At 51.1% G+C, this 27,198-nt stretch overlaps 1 protein-coding gene across 1 annotated transcript in view; it reads left to right on the forward strand.

Moving 5' to 3' along the window:
• IQCE (IQ motif containing E) overlaps positions 1 to 27,198 on the forward strand; it is a 49,195-nt gene that overhangs the window by 12,556 nt on the left and 9,441 nt on the right. Inside the window, exons 5-17 of the mRNA XM_060260712.1 lie at positions 2,809 to 2,943; positions 3,936 to 4,006; positions 6,478 to 6,591; positions 6,962 to 7,012; positions 11,339 to 11,409; positions 12,141 to 12,213; positions 13,899 to 13,948; positions 20,594 to 20,745; positions 21,457 to 21,512; positions 21,601 to 21,803; positions 22,603 to 22,705; positions 23,609 to 23,773; positions 24,893 to 24,916. Of these exons, the coding sequence (XP_060116695.1) occupies positions 2,809 to 2,943; positions 3,936 to 4,006; positions 6,478 to 6,591; positions 6,962 to 7,012; positions 11,339 to 11,409; positions 12,141 to 12,213; positions 13,899 to 13,948; positions 20,594 to 20,745; positions 21,457 to 21,512; positions 21,601 to 21,803; positions 22,603 to 22,705; positions 23,609 to 23,773; positions 24,893 to 24,916 (1,268 nt within the window). The remainder of the gene's footprint in view (positions 1 to 2,808; positions 2,944 to 3,935; positions 4,007 to 6,477; positions 6,592 to 6,961; positions 7,013 to 11,338; positions 11,410 to 12,140; positions 12,214 to 13,898; positions 13,949 to 20,593; positions 20,746 to 21,456; positions 21,513 to 21,600; positions 21,804 to 22,602; positions 22,706 to 23,608; positions 23,774 to 24,892; positions 24,917 to 27,198) is intronic.

The following is a 27,198-nucleotide window of genomic DNA, read 5'->3' on the forward strand; positions in this document are numbered from 1 at the left end:
CCGGTCATCCCCAGTGCCACCAGCGGGCTTCCTGGTGCTCTTTTTGGCCTCTTCCCCCCCAGCGTTACTTTCTCACTGCAAAGAGCCGGTCCTGGCTTTCCTTGCATCACTGGAGGGGGGGGGAACCCAGAAGCAAAATGGCTGCCGCAGAGAACCAGGGGCGATCTGATAAGGGGGCCAATCTGAACAAGGCTGCTGGGGGTCAGTGCAGTCGGCCCCAACACCCCACAGCAGTCCTTTTGCACGGCTGCCTTCTCCTTGCTCCCAGAATTCCACAAGTGCCCTCAGAGACCCAACAAAACTGCAGATGCTTTTATTAAGCAGTTGGGAGCAGGCTTGTGATGGGGCACTCCCTCCCCTCCCTCCATCTCTCTCTCTCTCTAATAATAATAATAATAACTTTTTATTTGTATCCCGCCCTCCCCGCGCGAGCAGGCTCAGGGCGGCTCACATCATATAAATGTAGTACAATACAATAAAATCATATAAAACAATAAAATCATCTTTAATCAGTATACAATTACATTAAAATTAACATTAAGGTGCTAAGTAGATCTTAGGTTCAGTAAAGGAGAAAACATACACAGCGACATTATCTTAGCTCGGCATGAGCGAAGGCTATCTTAAAGAGGTGTGTCTTACAGGCCCTGCGGAATTGTTTTACACATCGCAGGGCCCGTACCTCCTCCGGGAGTTGGTTCCAGAGTAGTGGGGCCGCAACGGAGAAGGCCCGATCCCGGGTGGTCTTTAGTCTGGCCTCCTTTGGCCCAGGGATATTCAGCTGGTGCTTACCAGCTGACCTCAGTGCTCTCAGGGGTTCGTATGGGGAGAGACGGTCCCTCAGGTAGACAGGCCCTCGGCCATATAGGGCTTTAAAGGTAATAACCAGCACCTTGTAACGAACTCAGTAGACCACTGGCAGCCAGTGCAGTTCGCGCAACCCTGGCTGTGTATGCTCCCATCTTGGAAGCCCCAATAACAGCCTAGCTTCCGCGTTCTGCACTAGCTGCAACCGCCGAGTTCGGCACAAGGGCAGCCCCATGTAGAGGGCGTTGCAGTAATCCAGTCTGGAGGTGACCGTGGCATGTATCACCATTGCCAGGTCTCGGCGCTCCAGGAAGGGGGCCAACTGCTTTGCCCGCCGGAGATGAAAAAACGCGGACTTGGCAGTGGCCGCTATCTGTGCCTCCATAGATAGTGAAGGCTCCAGAAGGACCCCCAAGCTCCTGACCCTGTGGGCCACCTTCAGTGGCACACCGTCAAGAGCTGGCAAGGGGATCTCCCCTCCCGGGGCACCGCAGCCCAAACAAAGGACCTCCGTCTTCGCCGGATTCAACTTCAGCCCACTCAGCCTGAGCCAGCCAGCCACGGCCTGCAATGCAAGGTCCAGGTTTTCTGGGACGCAGTCAGGTTGGCCATCCATTAGTAGATAGAGCTGGGTGTCATCTGCATATTGATGGCACCCGAGCCCAAACCTCCGGGCAATCTGGGCAAGGGGGCGCATATAGATGTTAAACAACATCGGGGAGAGGACTGCCCCTTGTGGCACTCCACGCACTAGTGGGTGTCTCCGGGACAGCTCTCCCCCAATTGCCACCCTTTGTCCCCGACCATCAAGGAAGGAGGAGAGCCACTGTAAGGCCGACCCCCTAATCCCTGCGTCGACGAGCCGGCGGGTCAGTAACTGATGGTCGACCGTGTCGAACGCCGCCGACAGCTCTAACAACATCAGCACCGCCACGCCGCCTCGATCCAGATGCTGCTGGAGGTCATCCACCATGGCGACCAGCACTGTCTCCGTCCCATGGCCTGGACGGAAGCCGGACTGGCAAGGGTCTAAGGCTCTCCCTCTCTCTCTCCCCCCTGGCTTGTGGGTTTCCCCTGCCAGACATAGATGGGCCAGTTAAGCATTGTATCAGCAGGAGGCAAAGATGGTTACGGGCAGGGGGGATGATTCCCACTTCAGAATGGAGGGAAGCCCTGGTCTGGATAGCCAGGGCAAAGCCTGATCTCTTCGGATCACAGAAGCTCAGCAAGGTCGCCCCTTGGCTAGCGTTTGGATGGGAGACCTCCAAGGAATACCAGGGCTGGGGCGCAGAGGCAGGCAATACAAGCCACCTCTCTGAAAGATGTCCTAGCCGCAGTAGGGGTTGCTTCCAGGCAGTCAGGCACTCTCTCTCTCACACACACACACAAAATACTCAACAAAAGAAAGGAGGGGGAGTAGAAGCCCATTCCCTCACTCTATGCTTGCTGCCCTCCGTGGCTGGACTAAGGTTGTCAAGTCCGACTCGGGAAATTCATGGAGATTTGGGGGTGGCGCCTTGCGGTGCACAGCGTTTGGGTACAGGAGGCAGCTCAGTGATGCAGAAGAAGGTAGGTTCGTGTGTGTTCCTGCCCTGGCCAGGCAAGCCTGATCTCATCGGATCTCGGAAGCTAAACAGGGTCAGCCGCGGCTAGGAGTTGGATGGGGGACCTCCAGGGTCGTGACACAGAGGCAGGCAACAGCAAAGCCACCTCTGAATGTCCCTTTGCCTCCAGGGGTCACCAGAAGTCCCGGTTGTGCAGGGGGTTGGACTAGATGACCCTGGAGGTCCCTTCCAACCCTATGATTCTGAGTCAGCTTTATATTAAATTACTTTAAATTATTAAAGAAAGAAAGAACGGAGGGACTAGAGGAAGGAGCTCACCACCCGAACCCCGTTCCCAGTTGCTTGACTGTGACGATCGATGTGTTGGTTGGAGGGGCACGCAGAAGAACAGCAGACCCCGGTGGCTCATTCCCCCCCCCCTCCATCTTTTTAATAGATGCGTGGGTCAGCCAAGCCAAGTCAGACCTCAGCGTGGGTCTTGCGTGGTCTGCTCCCTCCGACGGCACGCCTGAATACCTTAAGGAAGCCCTGGGCATGAAGAAGCCGAAACACGCTCGTTTTGCCAGCAACGGTGAGTCTGGCAGCAGCCGCACGGGACAGCTTTTCCCGAGGCCGCTTGTTAGAGATGCTCTCTGCCAGTTTCGTAAGAGTAATTCCTGGTGCGGAAGTGTGCTTCTTGCTCGTTCGAGTCCCGTTCCTGCAAACCTCAATCCACGAAGCTAGTTGTGGGGTTTTGGGTACATGGCAGGTCCCACATGCATTTCATCGACCTGTGCGTTTGCGACCTGCGCTGGCCCCAGCTCACTTCCCAGGTATTTGTTCCTGTTGACGCCTGTCGGCTAAAACAGTGGTATCCAGTTTGGTGTAGTGGTTAAGTGTGCAGACTCTTATCTGGAAGAACCGGGTTTGATTCCCCACTCCTCCACTTGCAGCTGTTGGAATGGCCTTGGGTCAGCCATAGGTATCGCAGGAGTTGTCCTTGAAAAGGCAGCTTCTGTCAGAGCTCTCTCAGCCCCACCCCCCTCACAGGATGTCTGTCTCCTGAGAGCCAGTTTGGTGTAGTGGTGAAGTGTGTGGACTCTGATATGGGAGAACCGAGTATGATTCCCCACTCCTCCACTTGGAATGGCCTTGGGTCAGCCATAGGTATCGCAGGAGTTGTCCTTGAAAGGGCAGCTTCTGTCAGAGCCCTCTCAGCCCCACCCACCTCCCAGGGTGTCTGTTGTGCGGGGAGAAGATACAGGAAATTGTAAGCCGCTCTGAGTCTCTGATTCGGAGAGAAGGGTGGGGTATAAATCTGCAGTCTTCTTCTTCTAAACCCCCACCCCCCAGAATCCAGTGATGTAGAGAAAGCCCTTTGTGGATATGAGGGAGGCGCTAGGCACAGCCTGAAGCCCCGAAATCAACCAAGCTATCAGATACCTAAAATATTATTCTAATCTCTTCAACAGCGCGTTGAACAGGCTGATCACTTTGGTGGTGTTGTGAGTGTGTTGTCACGGTGTTGTGACTTCTGTGGCCTCCTTTTACAGCAATGCCCCTTGTTTTTTTTGTCTTCCCCAGGCTATATCCCGGGCACCCCGAGCTACAAAGAGAAGGAAGATATGTACGATGAGATACTTCATTTAAAGAAGGTGCCTGTGACCTCATGTGCTCTGTGCCCATTTGCAATTTCCTGAGATGCCGCTTTTGTTGGGCGGAGGGGAAGCTTTTACTTATTGTGACCTTTTAACGCTTTTTTGACATCTGTCCCCCAAGGGAGCTAATGAAAAGGAAAAGGGTAAGGATGAGAGCTATAGGGCCAGTGTATTTAAGAGGTAGTGAAGAACAGCAATAAAATGTTCATAAAAACTACCTTGAAGGTTTGATTCCCAGGGTAGCAGAGGAAATGTTAGAAATGTACTCTGGGGCTACCCAAGAGCTTAGGGGAATAGTGCTGATTGGTTACGATGAGGGAGCTGCAGGTTGAAGCTTGTAATGGAGTCCAGGACATCGGGTTGGATTTGGCAAACTGCAGTCCAAGGATGGTGGATCTTTCCTGCATTTCCTTTCCACCTGGTAATCCTTTCTAGCCCTGGGAACATTGACTCTCACGGTTGCACTAACAAAAGAGAGAGGAGGGGAGGGACTGTGGCTCTGTGGCAGGGCCTCTGCTTGGCATGCGGAAGGTCCCAGGTTCAATCCCCGCCATCTCCAGTTAAATGGATTGGGTAGGATGAGCCATGGCTCAGTGGTAGAGCCTCTGCTTGGCTTGCAGAAAGTCTCAGGATCAATCCCTGCTGTTTACAGTTAAATAGATCAGGTAGGATGTACCGTGGCTCAGTGATAGAGCATCTGCTTGGCATGCAGAAGGTTCCAGGTTCAATCCCTGGCATCTCCAGTTAAAAAGGACCAAGCCATAGATGATGAGAAAGACCTCAGCCTGAGACCCCGGAGAGCAGCTGCCAATCTGAGTAGACAAGACTGACCAAGGCTCTGATTCGGTATAAGACAGTTTCTTGTGTGGTCCATTGGTCAATGGTAGAGCATCTGCTTGGCATGCGAAAGGTCCCTGGTTCAATCCCCAGCATCTCCAGTTGAAAAGATCAAGTCAGAGTTGGCGAAAGAGCCCAGGAGAACCTTGGCCTGTCAAAGTCGACACGACTGGCCTCAGTAGAGGCAGATTGATTTGTGTTTGGTGTGGTCTGTTGTTTGGCGGTAGAGCCTCTGCTTAGCATGCAGGTTCAATCCCCGGCATCTCTGATCGATAGGGTGAGGTTGGAGGTGATGTGAAAGACCAACCTGAGCCCCAGAGAGCCTTTGCCAGACTGATCTTGAAAGAACAAAGGTCTCCCTCCGTAGAGGGCGGTTTCATGAGTTAATGTGAACAGCTCTGGGACCAGTGTTCCCTCTAAGCTGAGCGAGTGTGAGCGAGCTCACAGCTTTTTAGCCTCCGGCTCACACATTTTTGTCTTAGCTCAGGAAGGATGGCCGCAGAGCAAACTCATCGATGCAGTCGCTCCCAACTTTAATGCCAGTAGCAGCTCACAGAGCAGAATTTTTGCTCATAAGACTCCGCAGCTTAGAGGGAGCCAGTTTGGTGTGAGAGCCAATTTGGTGTAGTGGTGAAGTGTGCAGACTCTTAACTGAGAGAACCGGGTTTGATTCCCCACTCCTCCACTTGCAGCTGCTGGAATGGCCTTGGGTCAGTCATAGCCCTGGCAGGGGTTGTCCTTGAAAGAGCAGCTGCTGTGAGAGCTCTCTCATCCCCACCCACCTCACAGGGTGTCTGTTGTGGGGGGAGAAGATACAGGAGATTGTGAGCCGCTTTGAGTCTCTGATTCAGGGAGAAGGGCGGGGTATAAATCTGCAATTCTTCTTCTTATCTTGGACCCACCACATTATCATGTTGTCAGACCCATTTTACTATCATGCTTCTACATGACGAACAAATGCATGAATGTGTTCATGCGATGAGGAAGGGTGATCTTGTCCCCTTCCTCCACTACGTTGCCCCCCTCCCCATCACGCATGGCCGTTTGTTCATGTGGGTTGACTTTCCAGGTTGGATGGGACCAGGGCCGGTGTGTGGGAGTAGGCAAAGTAGGCACTTGCCTAGAGCACCAACTGGCTTAGGGGGCACCGCTGGGCGCCCCCTCCCTGATGTGTAACTCTGGCTGCTGACCGCAGTTGCCTTGTCCTCTCCCACCACCAAGCTGCCCTCAACAAAGGCAACCTGCCCCCCTCTCCCCGACACACAAGTCAGCCTCCCACCTCGTCCTGTCCCGTCACCCTCCTTCCTGGTGTGGCCGGCACAAGCTTATTCTCAAAATTTTTTATAACTTATCACATTTTTTTTTAAAAAAAATTAAAATTAAAAACCAGTAAAATCAAAAATGTGAAAAGTTTCAAGTTTGGCGCTCTTCATTTTCCCTGTTTTTTTAAATAATTGGGGGAGCTCTGGTGGGTGACTTGCCTAGGGCGCCAGAAAGCCTAGCACCAGCCCTGATGGGACTCCCAGGCAAGGGGGCACACAGGAAAGATATATGAGCATTGGCACCTTCTGTTGACAGGTTTCTAGCTAACAGCGCTCTCTCCCTCCCTCCCTCCCCGCCCCTTTCTATAGGAACTGCAGGCTCAGAAATCCGAAGCGGATCAAATGAGAACGAAGCTTCGGCGATTGGAAGAGGAGAATATCCGAAAAGACCGACAGCTGGAACAGCTGCTCGATCCCTCCCGGGTAAGTTCTGCAGTCAGTGGCTGAGCTGTGAGAGCCACGTTCGAATCTGCTCATCCAGATGTTTCTTGTTCCACTCGGGAAGGGGAACGTGGGGTAGCATTTTGGCTTCTAAACCTGGGCATCGTTTTGGCAAGGAGGCAGGACAAAAAGTAGCTGCTATCCTGTTTTCTGTAAGTTGGTGGGGGTGCCCAACACATTAAAACTTTGTTGGTCTTAAAGACGCCCCTGGACTCAGACTTTTCATATGTTATCTTACGATGATCCACTGATCCTTGGTTGTAAGCGAGTGGCTAAGACCGTTCTGGTGCTTATTTTCCTGGAAGCACTTTATAAGTGATAAATATTAGTCACTTTTTCTTTTCTTTAACAGGGCTCTGAGTTTGTCGGGTTACGGACGGAGCCAAGGAGCGACAGCAGATGGGTAAATTGCACCTTTCCGCTCTCTCTCTCTCTCTGTGTGGCTTCATGTTTGTGGAGGGATCAGGCCATAGTCGATTCATAGCATGACCGTATCACCAAACCACGTAGATCAGACTCAGCGAGAAAACTTCCCAGTGTCCTTACTATGATCTGGGTGTGTTTGCCATCACGTTCTACCTCTTTTTCTTTTAATGTGGGTATTGTGTGTGTGTGTGTGTGTGCACATCCGTGTGTGCCTGCCTGGAAGTCATGATTTTGACAACTCCTAGTGGGTTAGGCCGTTTCAAAGAGGTAGCTTGCAGCTTGCCACACTGAGCCCTCTTGCGGGATAGGGTGGGATATAAATCCAAAAATTAAATTAAATTAAAGTGCTATTGCCTGCCTCTGCATCCCAGGCCTGGTATTCTTTGGAGGTCTCCCATCCAGGTCCTTTCCAAGGTTGGCCCTACTTAGCTTCTGAGATCTGATGAGATCGGGCTTGCCTGGGCTGTCCAAGTGAGTGCATTGCTGCCGTGTTCTTCTTGATAATCAGAATTCTGATTTCAGATGGCACCAGCATGGCTGAATTTTTTCCCCTTTGCCTATGCAAACAGTCTCAGATCAACTTAATCTTTAGTTGATTAACTGATTTGCATCTATTTTCATAGATGTGCCCCATATGTGCCCCAGAGAGCACTGAGGTCTAGTTCTCAGAACTTACTAACAATCCCTGGGCCAAGAGAAGTTAGGTTGAAGGCTACTAGGGAGCAGGCCTTCTCGGTGATAGCCCCTCGTTGGTGGAACGACCTTCCAGAGATGGTGCGAGCCCTGCGGGACCTGAACCAATTCCGCAGGGCTTGCAAAACATTTCTCTTTCAGTTGGCTTTCGCGATAGAACCTGATTAACTAATGAGCAGACACCCAGCCATCTTGTGTACATCATGATTACAGCACTTAGCACCTATTTTATATGTTTTATCTATTTTAAATAACTTATTTGTAATTGATATTTAAATTGTTATGTTGTTTTATGCGAATCATGGGACTCCCATGTCCATTATGTTGTTTTATGTGAATCATGGGTCTCCCATGTCTCTTAGCCGCCCTGAGCCCGCCTGGCGGGGAGGGCGGGATATAAAAATAAAATATTATTATTATTATTATTATAGGCAAGGGGTGGGGGAGGAATTCAGCCACAAAGCTGCCATTTAAGGATACCACTGGTTGGTTAGCAGTGGGCCTGTTTCAGTTCAGAGGTGTTACAACCAGTGTTCCCTCTAAGCTGAGTTTGCGTGAGCTAGCTCACAGATTTTTAGCCACCAGCTCACACCTTTTTGTCTTAGCTCAGAAAGGATGACTCCGGAGCACAATAATGTACGCAGCAACTCCCAACTTTAGTACCAAGAGCTCGCAAAGTAGAATTTTTGCTCACAAGACTCTGCGGCTCAGAGGAAACACTGGACAGCGTCCTTCCTGTTTTCTTTTCCATCTGGCCTTCCTGTGTTCCTTAACAGGGGTGAATCCTTGAGGACTGTAGCCCCATCCCTTCCTCCGAATTGTTATTGCAGAATTGTGAATGAAGGTCGACTCTCCTTAGGGCATGGATTGTGGCTGTAGGAACGCTGATCTCTTAGCTGTGCCAGCTTCAGCAGGGCCTTTCATGCTGTTTGTTCCCAAAGCTGTTTGTTCCCAAAGCGAATTGCAGTCTTGACTGTCTCATTGATAAATCTCATGGAGAGAGCTCTATCTGTCAATGACTGCTAGTTGCATTGGCTCAATAAAAGCTCCGGGTTCCAAGGCAGCGTGCCTCGGTGTACCAGTCGTGGGGCCAGGAACAGGTGGGGGGGGGCTTGTGGGCTTTTAGGGGCCTCTCATTGGTCACTGGCAGGAATGCTGCGCTCGGTTAGATGGGCTGTGAAGCCGACTCCAGCTTGCACCCTTCACGGGTTCTGATTTTCTTGCCTGTACGGAAATAGTTTTTAAACGAGATTGTTTTTTCCCCCCGATAGAAAATCAGAATTAAAAATACAATCCAAAGGCTGAGCTTGCGTTCAGTCATTCGGTCTTTATCTACTGAACGTGTGCGAGGATGTGTGTATATTTAATGTAGTTCTACCCTAATTTCCCACTTCGGTGGGTCTGTAGAGTTGCTAGCAGCCGAACCATTCACGGAAAAAGACAACACCGAACAATGGAATCCTGGATTCGAGTCCAGTGGCACCTTTGAGATCAGTGAGATTTCAGGGTCTAGGTTTTTTGAGAGTCAAAGCTTCCTTGAAAGCCATGCTCCTTCCAAGCTGCGGAGTCTTGAGAGCAAAAATTCTGCCTTTCTGGCATGAAAGCTGTGAGCCTCTGCATAAAATCAGTTTGCTCTGAGAGCATCTTTCCTGAGCTAAGACAAAAATGTATGAGCAGGAGGCTAAAAAACTGAGCTAGCTCACACTAAGCTTAGAGGGAATGCCGCTCGAGGGCTAGTCCGCTAGGGGCATGGACCGTAATCTGGGGACAACTGGGTTCGATTCCCCACTCCTCCTCCACATGCAGCCAGCTGGGTGATCTTGGGTCAGTCACAAGTTCTTTCAGAGCTGCTCTCTCAAGAGCAGTTTCTCTCGGAGCTCTCTCAGGCTCACCTACCTCGCAGGGTGTCTGTTGTGGGGGGAGGAAGGGAAAGGAGATTGTAAGTCCCTCCAAGTGAAGGGCAGGGTACATATCCAACCTTCTCCTTCTCCTCCTTGTTTGATGGAGCAGAGGTTCATCAGTGACTATTAGCCACAGCATATTGTTGGAACTCTCTTTATGGGGCAGTGATGCTCTGTATTCTTGGTGCTTGGGGGGGCACAGAGGAAGGACTTCTAGCCCTACTTGTGGACCTCCTGATGGCACTTGGGTTTTGTTTGTTTTTTTGTGGCCACTGTGTAACACAGAAGAAGAAGAAGATACTGGATTTATATCCCGCCCTCCACTCCAAAGAGTCTCAAAGCGGCTCACAATCTCCTTTCCCTTCCTCCCTCACAACAGACACCCTGTGTGGTGGGTGGGGCTGGAGAGGGCTCTCACAGCAGCTGCCCTTTCAAGGACAACCTCTGCCAGAGCTATGGCTGACCCAAGGCCATGCTAGCAGGTGCAAGTGGAGGAGTGGGGAATCAAACCCGGTTCTCCCAGATAAGAGTCCGCACACTTAACCACTACACCGGCTCTGGATGAGCCATTGGCCTGAATCAACATGGCTTCTCTTATGTTCTTATGAAGGGAGTTCTGACTCTCGAAAGCTTAGATCGCAAAACCTTTGTTGGTCTCTTCAGCTGCTGCTGGACTCAAATCAAGTTCTCCTACAGACCAACACAGCCACTCACCGGATACTCATCTAATGCCAGTGTTCTGTACAGAATTTCTAATACATGTGTACTTACTCTGGAGTAAGTGTGTGTAGCATCAGGACCTCAGTTAGCCTTGGAGTGCTGACCCATAGGTAGGCGACTGTTTCTACCTTGGGGAAAGAGGGGGAGATAGGCAGGCTTGCAAGCTCTTCTCCTCCACCACACCCAGACTCCTAGAGCGGGGAAAGAGAGTGCAAGAGGCGACGGAGAAAAGCGAGCACATAAGGTGTCTGTGCCACTGAGTCCAGTATTAAGAGTTTTAATAAAAATGTGTGTGTAGTATTAGTTGATATATCGTGGCTCTCAAAGAGCTGATGTTTTTTCTTTGTGGCTCTTCCATTAAGCAAGTTTGGCCACCCCTGATATAAACTATATGTGTACACACACACACACTCAAACGTACACACATGTACAGTAAAAGGTCAGGATCGTATTTCCCTTGGGCCCAGCAGAATTATGAAAATGTTTCTTGAAGAAAAAGGAGGTCTCTGGTGGTACGGGCCACGTAGGGAGGAGTGTTCCACAGCCCAGGGAGCTACCACCGAAAAGGCCCTGCTCCTTGTCTGTGTCAGCCTCATGTCAGCCGGAGAAGGCAGCTGTGCCAAATGATCTCCATGTCCGGTTAGAGGCATTTCTTTATCTCCCTAGGACAGCCCCATTTTGCATGGGTCGGCACACACCCTAGTCCCAGAGTATTGTTTCCCAAAAGCAGGGCTTGTATTGGTAGCAGAAACTCCTTTGCCTATTAGGCCACACCCCTCTGATGGAGCCAATCCTTCTGGAGCTTACAGGGCTCTTAGTACAGGGCCTACTGGAAGCTCCAGGAGGATTGACTACATCAGGAGGGTGTGGCCTAATATGCAAAGGAGTCCCTGCTACAAAAAAAGCCCTGCCTATAAGCATCGGTGTGCACATGAGAAAGGCAAACTGTGCCTCAGGGGAGGTCCCCGTGTCCTTTTCTCTCAATTTAGGTGATCAACAGCTTGAAGCAGAAGATTCTCAAGCTGGAGCAGCAGTGCAAGGAGAAAGACAACACCATCAAGTACGGCGGCTGTCAGACCTAATGCGGGCTTGAAGGGACCAGGGTCGGGGGCGGGCAGGTAGAGATAGCGGGAATGGAGATTGCAAAGCAGGAGTGGACTCGAAAGCCCGGGCAGGCCAAGTAAGACCTTCTCTGCCACAGCTCAAACCTAGATCACCTGTGCTGATGATGATCATTTCCAGACAACCTTCAAGGCTGCCAAGCTTTATTTCAACATGAGCGTTTTTTTGTGGGTTGGAGTGCACATCTTCAAGTGCCCTGGAACATCTGTACAGGACAGTTGTGGGTGTCCAGAAGTGGAATGGCCCAGAGAAGTGTCACTCTTGAGCCCCACCTCTTGCAGTCTCTGGAGGGGGCGGGGAATCCATTACAGTGATCTTTGCCCAGCTCTCCCAAGCTCATCAGAGCTCGGAAGCTACGCGGGGCCAGCCCCAGTCAGCACTTGGACGAGAGACCACCAAGGAAGCCCAGGGTTTGGTCATGCTCGCCGCACGGGACTGTATGTCCTCAGCCGACGTTTCTGCATAACGCTGCTGTAACTGTCCATCTTATCGGCCAGATCCGGCACTGTTAATGACGTTAACTTTGTGAGCCGGTGGTGGTGATGGAGGCGGCAGAAGTGGAAAATAACGTTCTCTTGATTCTGATCAGACGTTTGTGTCTAATTTCTGGGTTGTTGCCAGGTTTCATTTGTTGATTTCGTCTTAATTTTTGTTGTTGTTGTTGCAAAGCAAACTCCAGACGGATATCAGGACCACGAATGCAGAAGAAATGCGGATTTCTCTGGAGACCTGCTATGAGGAAGTATGTCTTTGTTCGTGTCGAAAGGGGGAGGGCGTAGCTATTTTTTAATGAAAAATGTAGAGGGAAAGTCTGAAGCTACTTTGAGGCTGCGGGAGTTCACTCGGGTGCACTGACCGTATAAACCGCAAGCTTTCTCCTTTGGAAGAACATGGGTTAAACATATGCCTAGGAAACCTCTGGCTCCACCAGAGGTGAATTGTTTGTTTGAATCCAGCCAGGATGGTGGGTAGGAAACGGAATCCATCTCTAAATTAGACCCAGCTCTCTCAGCCTGACGTGGTTAGTTTGCATAATTCCTTCTGCTTCTCTGTGATGTAAGAAGGGGCGGCAAGCCAGGCTGTGTCTTCGCTTCTTGCACTCTGAGAACTGCCAAGCTTCCTCAAGCTCTCTCTCTCTCCCCTTCTGTTTCTCTTTTTCTCTCCTTTCTCTCCCTTCCTTCCTTTCTCTCTTTCTCTCCTCCTCTCTCTCTTTCTCTCTCTCTCTCTCTCACTTTTATTAAGCATTCCCCATGAGCTTTCAAGCTCATCATCTGGGTACCAGAGGTAGAAGCTGAACTTAAAGAGGCAGAGAGAGAGAGCACACATTCTAGGAGTCACAAGATGAAGAAGAAGATATTGGATTTATATCCTGCCCTCCACTCCGAAGAGTCTCAGAGCGTCTCACAATCTCCTTTACCTTCCTCCCTCACAACAGACACCCTGTGAGGTGGGTGGGGCTGTGAGCTCTCACAGCAGCTGCCCTTTCAAGGACAACCCCTGCCTGAGCTATGGCTGACCCAAGGCCATTCAGCAGGTGCAAGCGGAGGAGTGGGGAATCAAACCCGGTTCTCCCAGATAAGAGTCCGCACACTTAGCCACTACACCAAACTGGCTCTCTTCCTCCCCCACAACAGACACTCTGGAGGTGGGTGGGGCTGAGAGGGCTCTCACAGCAGCTGCCCTTTCAAGGACAACTTCTGCCAGAGCTATGGCTGACCCAAAGCCATGCCAGCAGTTGCAAGTGGAGGAGTGGGGAATCAAACCCGGTTCTCCCAGATAAGAGTCCGCGCACTTAGCCACTACACCAAACTGGCTCTCTTCCTCCCCCACAACAGACACCCTGGAGGTGGGTGGGGCTGAGAGGGCTCTCACAGCAGCTGCCCTTTCAAGGACAACCTCTGCCAGAGCTATGGCTGACCCAAGGCCATTCCAGCAGCTGCAAGTGGAGGAGTGGGGAATCTGTGCATTTCACCACTACACCAAACTGGCTCTCTACACCAAACTTGGAAGAAGGGTGCGGAACGTCTCCCCTCGATATTTCCCTTGTGCTGTCTTCTTGCAGCCAGTTAAGTCAGGCCTTATCAAGTCTCTAGAGCCAAAGTCCCTGGCCTTTTGGGGCCTGCAGGCACCTTTGGAATGCCAGCCCCGTGCAGTGGGCAGAGCCACAAAATGGCTGCCCCTGCTTCGCTTCCGTCAGAGCAGAGATCCTTGTGCTGCGGTGGCAGCTGCCACTGAAGCAACATTTTTAAAAGTTGTCCCAGTCCTCCTGGAGCTTACAGGGCTCTTCTTACAGGGCTTACTGTAAGCTCTTGGATTGGCTGCATCAACGGGGGGGGGGGGTGGCCTAATATGCAAAGAAGTTCTTACTACAAGTAGCTGAGTCCTTGCTCTTTCAGTTCCCACCTCCTGCCCTCTCGTCTCTTACAGATCCAGAGACTCCAAGCCCTGCTGGCGAAAGCGAAGGCGACAGAACAGAAGTATGTCTATTTCCTCGTAGCTGTATGCACGTGTATAAGCTTTTGGGGTATAATATATTCGTTTCGCTAGCCGGACAGTAAAAAAATGTATAGAAATTGTCATCCTTTAGATGTTTTGGGAATTCATTTTTGGTTTATAGCTCACCTTTGTGGCAGAGACTCATGAGGAAGAGGGAGAAGTTGCCTTTCCTTTTTTGGGAAACTCTCACCAGATGAAGAGTTCCCTGGAAAGAATCTGGTAAAGGCTACCATTGCTCAGGGATATCCTGAGATCATCCAGACCAGGGGTGTCAAACATGCAGCCCGGGGGCTGGATCAGGCCTTTGGAGGGCTCCTACCAGGCCTGCGAGCAAGTCTGCTTCTTTCTCCCTCTCTCTTGCTTCCTTCTGTGTCTCAGCTTGCTTTGCCAGGCTTGCTCAATCGCACAGGAGCTACAGAGCAAAGCCTCTGTTTTCTCCATTGGCTGAGGCTCCTCCCTTGGGGAGGAAGCAGGGAGAGGGAGCGGTTGCTTTGCCAGGCTCTCTCAATCATACAGCAGAGCTACCAAGCCTCTTTTCCTTCTATCAGCTGAGGCTCTGCCCCCTCCTTATTCCCTGGGGAGGGAGGGAAAGAGCCAGAGCTTCCTTTGCCCAGTTCCCTCGATCACACTGGAGAGATACAAAAACTTTAATTGTGTTTGTCTGTGTCCTTTATAAAATTTATATCTCCACTACCTGACGCTACATTTTATGGCACACGTGGCCTGACTCGACAAGGTCTCATTGATGTCAGATCCGGCTCTTATAACAAGTCATTTCAACACCCCTGATCTAGGCTGCGTCCCCCTGACACTTGCTTATTTTCACTGTATCTGTTCTGTTCCCCTGCCTATGCCGTTTTCAAGAGACTCCTCCACTTTGAGCGAAGGGTATTTACAATGGAGCTGAAAACGTAAGATTATCTTCCGCATATAACAGAGCCCATGCTGGTGAAATGAAGCCAGTGGCTTTTTAAAGGCTCTGGACTCCCACCCTGCCTCAAAGCCTCTTAGCAAAGCCAAGTACGGTGCGCAGCCAGCTTCCTCTCTGCACTCACCTGTGTCTGCTTCTATCTCCGTGCAGTTCAGGGATGCACCCCAGCAGGGCTTGTTTTGAGCAGGGATGCACAGGAAGAGCTGGCTTGGTGTCAGGGGGTGTGGCCTAATAGGCAAAGTAGTTCCTGCCAGGCTTTTTCTGCCAACCCCAACCCCCCCCCCCCCCCCCGTGCTGAACAAGAGTGACACCCGGGGTGTGTGACCTGATATGCAAATGAGTTCCTGATGGACATTTCCTACCCAAAAAGCCCTGCACGCCAGACTTTTCCAGAACGGGCCAGAGCAAAGCTGCCTCCAGGGTTAGCTGAGTCGGCACCGGCTGGACTGAAAAGGGAAGGTGGCCCACGGGATGGCCTCAGGGAGGGCTCCAGGCCAGGGGCTCGAGTCCAGCCACGCTGGCATGTGCAGCTGACTGAGTGCAGCAGTCTCTGGCTGGCAGCGGAGAACAGAGTCTGTGGTGCGAGGGGGGCAGGAGGGTCGTGAAAAGGAGGTATCAGGTCACAGCTGGCTTAGGTGACCCCGTGGGGTTCTCAAGGCAGGAGCTGTTCAGAGGTTTTTCTGGCCATGCCCTGCCTCTGGGAGAGACCCTGGACTTCCTTCGGGCTCTCCCATCCAAGCAGGAGCCGAGGCTGGCCCTGCTTAGCTTCCGAGAGCTCATGAGATCGGGCTTGCCGGGGCTATTCAGGCCAGGGCTCTGCTCCCAGATACCCTCAAGTGCTAATAAAAGAGCACAGTTTGGAGAAGGGCTAGATTCAGATACATATGTACGCTTGATTTTTCAAAAGTAAAAATCAAGATAATCTGTTTTGAAAGTAGAACCTTTTTTCTTTCCTTCCCTTCCCTTCCCTTCCCTTCCCTTCCCCTTCCCTTCCTTTCCCCTTCCCTTCCCCCCTCCCTTCCTTCTTTCCTTCCTTTCCCCTTCCTTCCTTCCTTCCTTCCTTCCTTCCTTCCTTCCTTCCTTCCTTCCTTCCTTCCTTCCTTCCTTCCTTCCTTCCTTCCTTCCTTCCTTCCTTCCCTCCTTCCCTCCCTCCTTCCTTCCCTCCTTCCTTCCTTCCTTCCTTCCTTCCTTCCTTCCTTCCTTCCTTCCTTCCCTCCTTCCTTCCCTCCTTCCCTCCCTCCCTCTCTAAAACTCCAGTGGCTGGTTAATAGCAATATTTTTGTAGCGTGGGGGGTGGGGAAGGGAGGCTTAACTCTGTAAGTTGCTCAACTAGAGATCAGGTGACAGATTCAGAGAAGGAAGAAACCCTCGGAGGCTCTCAGGAAGAAGATGGGGGGAGTGTGCTGTTAGAGGAAGGCGGCAGAACTGTGGAACTCAAGGTAGCGTTCTTCTAACATCAAGCAAGGGTGACTCAGTTTTTTCTCTCTCGCCAGCGGCAAACAGCAAGGCAGCCGTATATGTTGGGGTTGGACTGGATGACCCTGGGGGATCCCTTCCAGCTCTCTGATTCTGTGACTTCACTGTGGGCATTCTGGGCTGCAGATCAGAGAGCTGAGGCCCAAGTCCTAGAGAGGCAACGTGCAAGACTCTGCCCTCCCAGTGAGGATCAGTGGGGTTGCATTCCTGAGCATGGTTGTCTGCCTTTGAAACCTTGGGGGGGGGGGTGACCTTTGGCCAGGCGCAGTCCTGACCCCGCTCTCTGCCCTGAAGCAAAGCCGTATGTCCTTTACCAGCTTTTAGCTGGGCAGTTCCAATGGCGTTCCTCTCTTGCCCATCCATATGTACCCATCTTCACTTGCCTTTCTGGCCCAAGCAGCTTAAGGACTGTAAAAAGGTCAAGGAAAGGTCCCCTGTGCAAGCACCAGGCATTTCTGACTCTGGGGTGACGTTGCTTTCACAATGTTTTCAAGGCAGGCCTTTTTACGGGGTGGTTTGCCATTGCCTTCCCCAGTCATCTACACTTCCCCACCCCCCCAGCAAGCTGGGTGCTCATTTTACCCGCCTTGGAAGGATGGAAGACTGAGTCAACCTTGGGCCGGCTACCTGAACCAGCTTCCGCTGGGATCGAACTCATGTCATGAGCAGAGGGCTCCGGCTGCAGTACTGCAGCTTTACCACTCTGCGCCACGGGGCTCTTTTAAGGACTGTATATTAACTCATTTTAACAATATTCTAAATCCCTCCGTGCTGGCTGCTTCATCTCCCTTGAAGGGGGTGGCTAGGGAATTTGGTCTTAAATGACAGGTGAGACACTTTGGCTGTCTGTGCATTTGTGTCAAGGGTACCTACAGCAGCTTCTGTGCTGGGTCATTCCTGTTGATTTTAAGAACATCAGAAGAGCCCTGCTGGGTCAGACCAGCGGAGGTCCCTCTAGTCCAGCATCCTGTCTCACACAGTGGCCAACCAGTTCCTCTGGAGAGCCTACAATGGCATAGAGGCCGAGGCCTTCACAAGAACATAGGAAGAGACCTGCTGTATCAGACTAGTGGAGGTCCTTCTAGTCCAGCATCCTGTCTCACAGAGTGGCCAATCAGTTCCTCTGGAGAGCCTACAACGGCATAGAGGCCAAGGCCTTCACAAGAACATAGGAAGAGCCCTGCTGGATCAGACTAGTGGAGGTCCTTCTAGTCCAGCATCCTGTCTCACACAGTGGCCAACCAGTTCCTCTGGAGAGCCTACAACGGCATAGAGGCCGAGGCCTTCACAAGAACATAGGAAGAGCCCTGCTGGATCAGACTAGTGGAGGTCCTTCTAGTCCAGCATCCTGTCTCACACAGTGGCCAATCAGTTCCTCTGGAGAGCCTACAACGGCATAGAGGCCAAGGCCTTCACAAGAACATAGGAAGAGACCTTCTGGATCAGACTAGTGGAGGTCCTTCTAGTCCAGCATCCTGTCTCACACAGTGGCCAACCAGTTCCTCTGGAGAGCCTACAACGGCATAGAGGCCAAGGCCTTCACAAGAACATAGGAAGAGACCTGCTGTATCAGACTAGTGGAGGTCCTTCTAGTCCAGCATCCTGTCTCACAGAGTGGCCAACCAGTTCCTCTGGAGAGCCTACAACGGCATAGAGGCCGAGGCCTTCACAAGAACATAGGAAGAGCCCTGCTGGATCAGACTAGTGGAGGTCCTTCTAGTCCAGCATCCTGTCTCACACAGTGGCCAACCAGTTCCTCTGGAGAGCCTACAACGGCATAGAGGCTGAGGCCTTCACAAGAACATCAGAAGAGCCCTGCTGGATCAGACTAGTGGAGGTCCTTCTAGTCCAGCATCCTGTCTCACACAGTGGCCAACCAGTTCCTCTGGAGAGCCTACAACGGCATAGAGGCCAAGGCCTTCACAAGAACAAAGGAAGAGACCTGCTGGATCAGACTAGTGGAGGTCCTTCTAGTCCAGCATCCTGTCTCACACAGTGGCCAACCAGTTCCTCTGGAGAGCCTACAACGGCATAGAGGCCAAGGCCTTCACAAGAACATAGGAAGAGACCTGCTGTATCAGACTAGTGGAGGTCCTTCTAGTCCAGCATCCTGTCTCACACAGAGGCCAACCAGTTCCACTGGATGGGCCACAACAGGCCACAGTGACTGAGGCCTTCCTCTGATGTTGCCTCCTGCCTCTGAATGTAGAGGTTTCCCTCAGTCATGGTGGCTAGTAACCACTGAGAGACTTCTCCATGAATCTCTTTAATCCCCTTTTCAAGCTGTTTGCTCCTGTGGCCATCACGACATCCTCTGGCAGCAAATCCCACATTTTCGTCACTCTTGTTTGTAGAGCAGAATTTCCTTTTGTTCGTCCTGAACCTCCTGCCCGTCAGCTTCACGGAGTGCCCTCAAGTTCTAGTATTTTACGAAGGGCGACATTTGTTTTGGGGGGCCTTTCCCCTCCCCTCAACCTTCTATGTCCTGGATTTTTTTAGGTCAGGCATCGATATGAGCGCAACCTCTTGCCAAATTAAAAGGTGCTCTGGAGCACAATAGCAGAACGTTTTGAAAGGCACTGGTAGCTTCTGTTCGTACCCGGTTAAAAACAAATCTAGGCTGGAAACCTGAAGTTAAGAGCAATTCCATACTCAAAAGTAGAAAAAGAGGCAGTATTGGGGGGGGGGGGTTCATAGCTAAGTGGCATGCAGAAGTTGGCAGTTTCAGTTTCCTGGCATGTCTAGCTAAAAGGATCGGACAGCAGATGGAACGAAGGACTTTCGTCTAAAACCCCGGAGATCAGCTGTCGTAGGGCTGCCAGCTCTGAGTTGGGAAATTCCTGGGGATTTGAGGGGTGGAGCCTGAGGAGGGCGGAGCTTGGGGGAGGAGATTAGCGCCATGGAGCCCAACTTCCAAAGCAGCCATTTCCTCCAGGGGAATTAACCTCGGTTGGCTGGAGATCAGGTGTAATCCCAGGAGATCTCCAGTCACTACCTGGAGGTTGGCATCCCTAGGTTGCCAGTCGAAGTAGACAGCCCTGATCTTGATGGAGCAAAGGTCTCGTTTAGTAGAGGGCAGCCTCAGATGTGCTCTTGCCTGCATGTGCAGCTCTTCCGTGTTAAAGGGGTGGACTGTGATGACCAGAAAGTCTTATCTGTAAATGGGCGAGCGGGGTCCTTTCCATTAAGGTGGGCCCACCTTCATCATTGAGCACAGCCCCTTTAAGACTGATCAGCTGTCTCCAGGGAGGCGGGGCTCGATGCACACCCCTCCCTTGGGAACTGTTCCCGGGACAGCTGTCTGAGCTCCCTGCTTTTCCCTCTAGTAAGCAGCCCACCCCCCTTCCAAGTGACCTGGCCACGGTGCTGATACCTCTTTGGCCTCTTGCTTTCTCAGTTTCCCCCACCAGACAGCAGCCCAGAACAGGACATGGTGAGAACTTTGTAGCTGAAGAGTCACAGGCGGAGTGGGCCGTAGGAGGGGAGGCCTTCCCCAGCTGGGAGCAGAAAGGAACATGCGCAGCTTGTACACACTGGCTGGGGGAAGACATGTCTTGGCTGCTCTCCTATCTCCCTTCCCACCCCCTACTCCCCCCCCCCGCACCCCGAAAGGACTCTAGCCACCCTTGCATCTTGTGCAATCTAGGCGCCTGTCCTCCCACCCACGCAAGAACTCATGTTCAGGCTCCGGGCGGTGGAAAACAAGCCAGCGCTTCATGGCTGGACTAAGGGCTGCTGGGAGCAGGTGGTGGGGCTGGCTGCCCACCTACCCATCCATCTTTCGGAATCTGCCCGCCCACCCAACTCTTCTCACAGTGCTTCGGGGAGAGCTTGCTGGTGCTGCTCCCTGCTTCATGTGCTGAGGTGATCGGGGGGAGGGGTCCTGAGGAGGAGGGAGAAACCAAGGCTTGGGGAGGGGGCCCATGAAATCCACAAGGAGGCGGCGCCCTCTGGGCCCCGTGGGGCGCTCCGGGCCTGCTGAAGAGGAATTCGAACACAGGCCTCTGTGATCCGACAAACGTCCTCTTATCTTGCCGTAGCTGTCGATTCTGTTACGCTATAAAAGTAACCGCCGCGTTTGTCATCGGTTGGGGTCCCACCCCCCAATACACACACACATCCAAGCATCTTGGCCAGTTATCCCGCTCATTCACCTTTGAGGTTAACATTTTCAGCCTGGGCTGCAGCCGTTTCCCACCCCACCCTGTCCCAAGCGCAGGTCGTCTCCTGAGAGCAGGCACCAGAAAGTGCTCAACGCTGCCATCCTGCAGTTGTCCAGGAGCATCAAGGAACTGCAGGAGGAGAACCGGGGCCTCAAAGCGGACCTGCAGCAGGTGCTGAGGAACTCTCCGGCCTCCAGTAAGGCAAAGAGTAAGTTTGGACGCTCCAAAACTCTCAGTTTCCCTTCCCTAAGAGCCAGCATGGTGGAGTGGTGAAGCGTGCGGACTCTTACCTGGGAGAACCGGGTTGGGTTCCGCACTCCTCCACTTGCGGCTGCTGGAATGGCCTCGGGTCAGCCGTAGCTCTGGCAGAGGTTGTCCTTGAAAGGGCAGCTTCTGAGAGAGCTCTCTCAGCCCCACCCACCTCACAGGGTGTCTGTTGTGGGGGGAGAAGATACAGGAGATTGTAAGCTGCTCTGAATCTCTGATTCAGAGAGAAGGGCGGGGTATAAATCTGCAATTCTTCTTCCTCCTCTTCTACTGCGTGTCGTGGAACTGTAGGCTGGCTACTACTGATTCTGTGGCTAAACACTCCCTGGCTTAGCAAAACCTTCAGCTTGAAGGCAGAACAGCTTTGTCTGACTGGTCTTCTGTGTTGCAGGGCGGGATGAATTTTTAAACAAACTGAAGCATTTGCAAAGACAATCGAGGGCAGTCAGGGCCCACATTAAAAAATGGCTTTTGGGGCTTCCAGCTGAAGCCCTAGGCAGAGTGCCACCACTGAGAAAGCCCTGTCATTTCCCTGGGCTGGGACTCTGAGAGCAGGGTTGGTGGGACTTTAGATTCCTGCTAGCCAGCGGGTATTTTCTTTCAGGGATTTGTTTCTGACCTCCAATTTGGAATTTTTGCCAACTTTCCTCAGATTACACTGAGTGGAGCAGACAGAGGCTGGTGCGGCAGATTTCGAAGCTGGAAAAAGTGAGTTACAGAAATGAGTGGGGCCATCCGGTTTGCAGGAAAAGACAAGGGCGGGGAAGACATTCTCTCTTTCCCTTCCAACGTCTAGAAAATAGCTGAAATGGAGAATGCTCAGCCACAGCTCTTGGGGACCAGCACAGTGCCATCCTTCACTCCACCCACTTCTGCCCGCCTGGATCAGCCGGTTGCTAAAGAATTGGACGCCCTGGGGGAGTGCGACCACACCTGCAGGCTGGCGAAGAAGCTGCAAGGCCAGCGGGTCATCCTTCGGAATCAGCTGGTGGCGAAAGAGTTAAGTCTGGGGGTCATCTGACCAAAGAAGCCCCACCCTCTTTCCTGCAGCCTGGGATGCTGTGGAGAAAAAGTTTCGAAATTCTGTTTTATAAGCAAGCCTATAAAAAGTTACCTGTTCATATGGGTTAGGGATAGAAAAGATATAACTAAACATTGTAACCTTATGGTATTAATAAATTGTTAAAACACAAAAGTTACCTGTTCAGGAGCTTTAGATCGGGGTCCCCGGCCTTTGTGAGCACCTTTGGAATTCTGACACATCATGGTGGGCACAACCACAGAATGATGGCAACAAAATGGCGGCTGCAGTAGGTGGAGCCAGCCGCCAAATGGCTGCTGCCACTTCCCTTCAGTGAGACAGGGAAGAAAAAGAGGGTATCATTTTTTTACTGACTTTCTTAGCTGTAGTCCGCCTTTCTCGTGGGGACTCAAGGCGGAGTACATAGAGTGAGTTGGTACAATCAGCAGGATGGGACATTCTGTAAACAGTGCAATAAGGATTAGGCTTGTAGAACCACCCAGAAGCCTGACAGCAGAAGTGAAGCAAAGCCTGTGTATTAACAGGACACATTAAATGATCCTACCTCCACACTCCCTAAGAACTTAACCAAGGAACTTTGTGAATCGTTGAGTACAGTGTGGATTTGTTGCTTGTGCAGAAAAGCCCTCTCATTTCATCTGGTTTTGCATAGTCTGCAGAAAGCCAAGAAAGCAGGAGAGCCTGTCCCGTGGGCTTTGCAGTTCCAGCAACAAGAATCTCAGGGCAAACAATGCTTTTTTTCTCCTGTTTTGGCAGGGAAGAAATCCAGAAGCTGAAAGAGAAGATGAACAAACTGGAGGCAAAGCAAGGATTGACCTGTGGACAGGCTGGGCTTGATAACACAGGGTCTCCTGTTCAGGTACAGGTTGCTAGCACAGACTCCTCCCACAAAGCAATGTAGGTTATCATGGCCGCTTTGCGGCTGCTTGCACCTTGTCAGACTGTGGCTTTTTGTGGTTTCTTGGACCGCTGCCACCTTAAGGGTGTTTTTCCCCCCAACCAAATGTTCTATATTTAGTCTGTGTGTGTGTGTGTGTGTGTGTGAACATAAGAGAAGCCATGTTGGATCAGGCCAACGGCCCATCAAGTCCAACCCTCTGTGTCACACAGTGGCAAAAAATGTTATATACACACATACACTGTGGCTAATAGCCACTGATGGACCTGTGCTCCATATTTTTATCTAAACCCCTCTTGAAGGTGGCTATACTTGTGGCCGCCACCACCTCCTGTGGCAGTGAATTCCACATGTTAATCACCCTTTGGGTGAAGAAGTACTTCCTTTTATCCGTTTTAACCTGTCTGCTCAGCAATTTAAGTGTGTGTGAGCAGGGCTTTTTTTTGTAGCAGGAACTCCTTTGCCTATTAGGCCACACACCCCCAATGTACCCAGTCCTCCTGGAGCTTACAGTAGGCCCTGTATGAAGAGCCCTGCAAGCTCTGGGAGGATTGGCTACATCAGGGGTGCGTGACCCAATATGCGGAGGAGTTCCTGCTACAAAAAAAGCCCTGTGTGTGAGAGAGAGAGAGCACTATTGCTGTAACGATTAGGTGATACGGTAAACCTCTGCTGGAGGCCCTGGAGGGATGCTGCCAGTTGGAGCAGACGATATACATGGACACACGAAACTGCCTTATACTAATCGGCCCATTGGTCCGTTAAGGTCAGTGTTGGCTACTTAGTCTGGCAGTGGAGGTGACTGTTCCTTCTCTCGCCAGCCGCTAGTTGTCTACTCGTATTCTCCCTGATATTTATTTTAAGAGCCAGCCAGAATCATCTACCGGGGGCCACCGATCTCACCCAGCGAGTAGGCCGCAGTCAAGGGATTCGCACTCCAGGTGTTCGCCGCCGCATTCTCCCATGCGTCACAGAAAGGAACAAGCAGCTCGAACCATCCAAAGGCAGTGGAAGGTGTACAAAACCAAGGTGATGTGCTCTTTCAACGTGCGGGGACTTGCTTGGGGAGCTGGGAGAGGCTGCTGGCGATCATAGGTCTTGTGAGGGGAGAGGTGGTGAGATTCGGCAATCCCTCTTAACGACAGCATTTTTGGGGGCTACTGTGATTTCACCAGGGAATGCCCTCCACATCTTCACCATCATAAGCAAGGGTGGAATTCTAGCAGGAGCTCCTTTGCATATTAGGCCACACCCCCATGATGTAGCCAATCCTCCAAGAGCTTACAAGTCTCTTTTTTGTAAGCTCTTAGAGGATTGGCTACATCAGTGGGGTGTGGCCTAATATGCAAAGGAGGTCCTGCTAGAATTCCATCCCTTATCGTAAGGATTAGATACCTGTATTTTAAAAGTGTGTCCAGTATATATTTTTACATGTGCTTAGTGCAACTGTGGAATAGCTGAATACCCCCGACTTTGCATAAAGATGGGTGCCTTGAATCATGTGTAAAGAAGAGGTTCAGCTCTTGAAGACCATGAGCAAACCGTTCTCTTTCTCTCATTCTTAGCCTTCCATCTACATTACAAGGGTAATTGTAGTTGCCTTCCTTACAGAGGTGTTGTAAGGATTACTGAGAAAATGCACACGAAGCGCTTTGAACACTCAGAGCACTATACGTCATTTAAACTGGGTTGGTTCAGAGCTGGTGACACTCTGGGCAAAGCTGAAATGTTTAGGTCCTGTTTTGTGAACTATGAATTACACTCATGGCAAGTATGACTTGAGCAAATTAAGGTTATCTTATTACTGAGTGGCAGACCTTGTGTCATTCACCAAGTTAAAGAAACAAAATTCATTGCATTTTTTTTTTTTTTTTGGAGTGCCTAATACCGATTTGATTGGACAAATCTGCCTGTTACTGGGGAGGAGGGGGAATGCACAAAGAGAGAAGGGGATGAAAAAATGCACACTGGAGGTGGAATCAGATGTGCAGGGTGCTGAGGAGAGCTTGCCCCATAAGCCCAAAAACCTGCATCTCGTCCAGTTACATCTGTATACATCCTAAAAAATGTTAATGACAAAGAAGGAAAGTGGGCTGACTCTATTTAGAAGACAGGAGAATACTTTAATTTGCGGTTTCTCCATTTCAGGTGGAAGAGATTGAGCTGGAGAAGGTGAGCATGTGCAAACGGTGTGGTCTTTGTGGACAACATGTCCATTCACAAACCAATAAGAACATAAGAGAAGCCATAAGAGAAGTACTTCTTTCTCTACTTTCTCCATCCCATGCATTATCTTGTAAACCTCTATCATGTCACCCCGCAGTCGACATTTCTCCAAGCTAAAGAGTCCCAAGCATTTCAACCTTTCTTCATAGGGAAAGTGTTCCAGCCCTTTAATCATTCTAGTTGCCCTTTTCTGGACTTTCTCCAATGCTATAATATCCTTTTTGAGGTGCGGCGACCAGAACTGCACACAGTACTCCAAATGAGACCGCACCATCGATTTATACAGGGGCATTATGATACTGGTGATTTGTTTTCATTTCCCTTCCTAATAATTCCCAGCATGGCGTTGGCCTTTTTTATTGCAAACGCACACTGTCTTGACATTTTCAGCGAGTTATCTACCACGACCCCAAGATCTCTCTCTTGGTCAGTCTCTGCCAGTTCACACAATCTCCTCCAAGGGCCACAGAAATATAGATGATGGCAATTAAGCTGGCTTTGGAAGCGGAAGTTTGGCCCTTTCTGAAACTTGATCCTCTGGACACACACACTATCAGCTGCTTTGGCGCGTCTGTGCCCAGCTGGTGCCATTCCATTAGTCTGAATTCTGTGCACCCAGTTGCTCGGATCTCAGCAAAACAGTTCCTGGATTTGGTAAGAGGGGGAAGTCCCAGGGTGGGCAGAGAACTAGAAGCAGAAAAGAGCAAGAGTCTTGTCTGTAGCCTTCAGCAGGAAGCAAAGTAGTAACATGAAATGAACCAATGCCTTACTTGATATTCCTCTGCTGCCGTTTAATTATTGCCCCTGCAGGTTTTTGCCACAGGAAGAGTAACAGAATCATTTGTATCCGATAATAGCAGAGTCACCTGTGCCCTCGTGCTGTCAGGTGCCTCGTTAGACCTCTCCATCACTTGGAGTGAAGGAGTAATTAAACTGGCCCCTCCGCTCATTAAATACAGGACGCTCCAGGATCATACGCTCAGTCGTTTCAGCTGTATCAAGCGAGCATCTACATATTCTGCTGGCGTATGGCCCTTTTTAATACCTGCCGCCCTCCCAGACTGCCGAAGGAAGAGAATTAATCCCAGCCAGAGTAAGAACAAAGAGCCCAGGAGCGCCTCAGACACGAACAGCATTTGGGACAGGGGGTGAGCTTCCGCGAGTCACGGCTCCCTTCTTCAAATACAGCCACAGTGTGAGTCCATCTGTCCTTGTGTCACATGGTTGATGGATTTCTGCTCTGCACAGCTAAGCGTGGTGCCTTCCAGGGAGGTAGATCAAGACGGGTAGCCGTGTTAGTGGCAGTGGAAGAGAACAAGAGCACCTTCAAGACCAGGGATGGCCAAACGTGCTTAATGTAAGAGCCGCATAGAATAATTGTCAGATGTTTGAGAGCTGCAAGACATGAATGTTGGAGGGAGGGAAGGAAGGAAGAGCCACTGGGTAGGGACAGTGGCTCAGTGGTAGAGCATCTGCTTGGGAAGCAGAAGGTCCCAGATTCAATCCCTGGCATCTCCAAAAAAGGGTCCAGGCAAATTGGTGTGAAAAACCTCAGCTTGAGACCCTGGAGAGCCGCTGCCTGTCTGAGTAGACAGTACTGACTTTGATGGACCGAGGGTCTGATTCAGTAGAAGGCAGCTTCATATGTCCATATAAGATGGAGGAGGGAGAGGTGGAAAGAAAGCTTTAAATGCGTTCTTTAAACACTTTCTCCAAGCTGCCGGCTGACTTGGCTTGGCAAAGTGATTTAAAGAGAGCGATGCCTTCTCCATGCCGGCCAACAGGGCAGTGGGGGCTTTGAGAGCCGCACAATACGTGTGAAAGAGCCACATGTGGCTCCTGAGCCACAGTTTGGCCACCCTTGTTCAAGACTAACAAAATGGGTGGCTTATGTGAGTCGCTGCTCACTTCTTCCTGCCACCAATTTTGTTGGTCTTGAAGGTGCTACTAGACACTTGTTCTTCTTTACCACAACCAGTAGACTCACATGGCTACCCCATCCTGATAGAATTCGAATTGTGCTTCCATGGACCACAGTTTTGTAGGGGACTTCTACCCTGAAATTCCACGCCCCCCCCTCCACTTTTTACAGAATCCAGAAAGCGTTCCACCGCAATTCGAGCCAGTGAGGGCAGCAAAGCTCTCAAACACCCCTTCCTTGTTTTTTGTCGGCCTGATCCTGACGGCACGGAGGGGGCATCAGTGACGCGGTAGTGTTCAGCCCACTA

Source organism: Heteronotia binoei, chromosome 20 (assembly GCF_032191835.1).
Source record: "Heteronotia binoei isolate CCM8104 ecotype False Entrance Well chromosome 20, APGP_CSIRO_Hbin_v1, whole genome shotgun sequence".
NCBI classification, from domain to species: domain Eukaryota; kingdom Metazoa; phylum Chordata; class Lepidosauria; order Squamata; family Gekkonidae; genus Heteronotia; species Heteronotia binoei.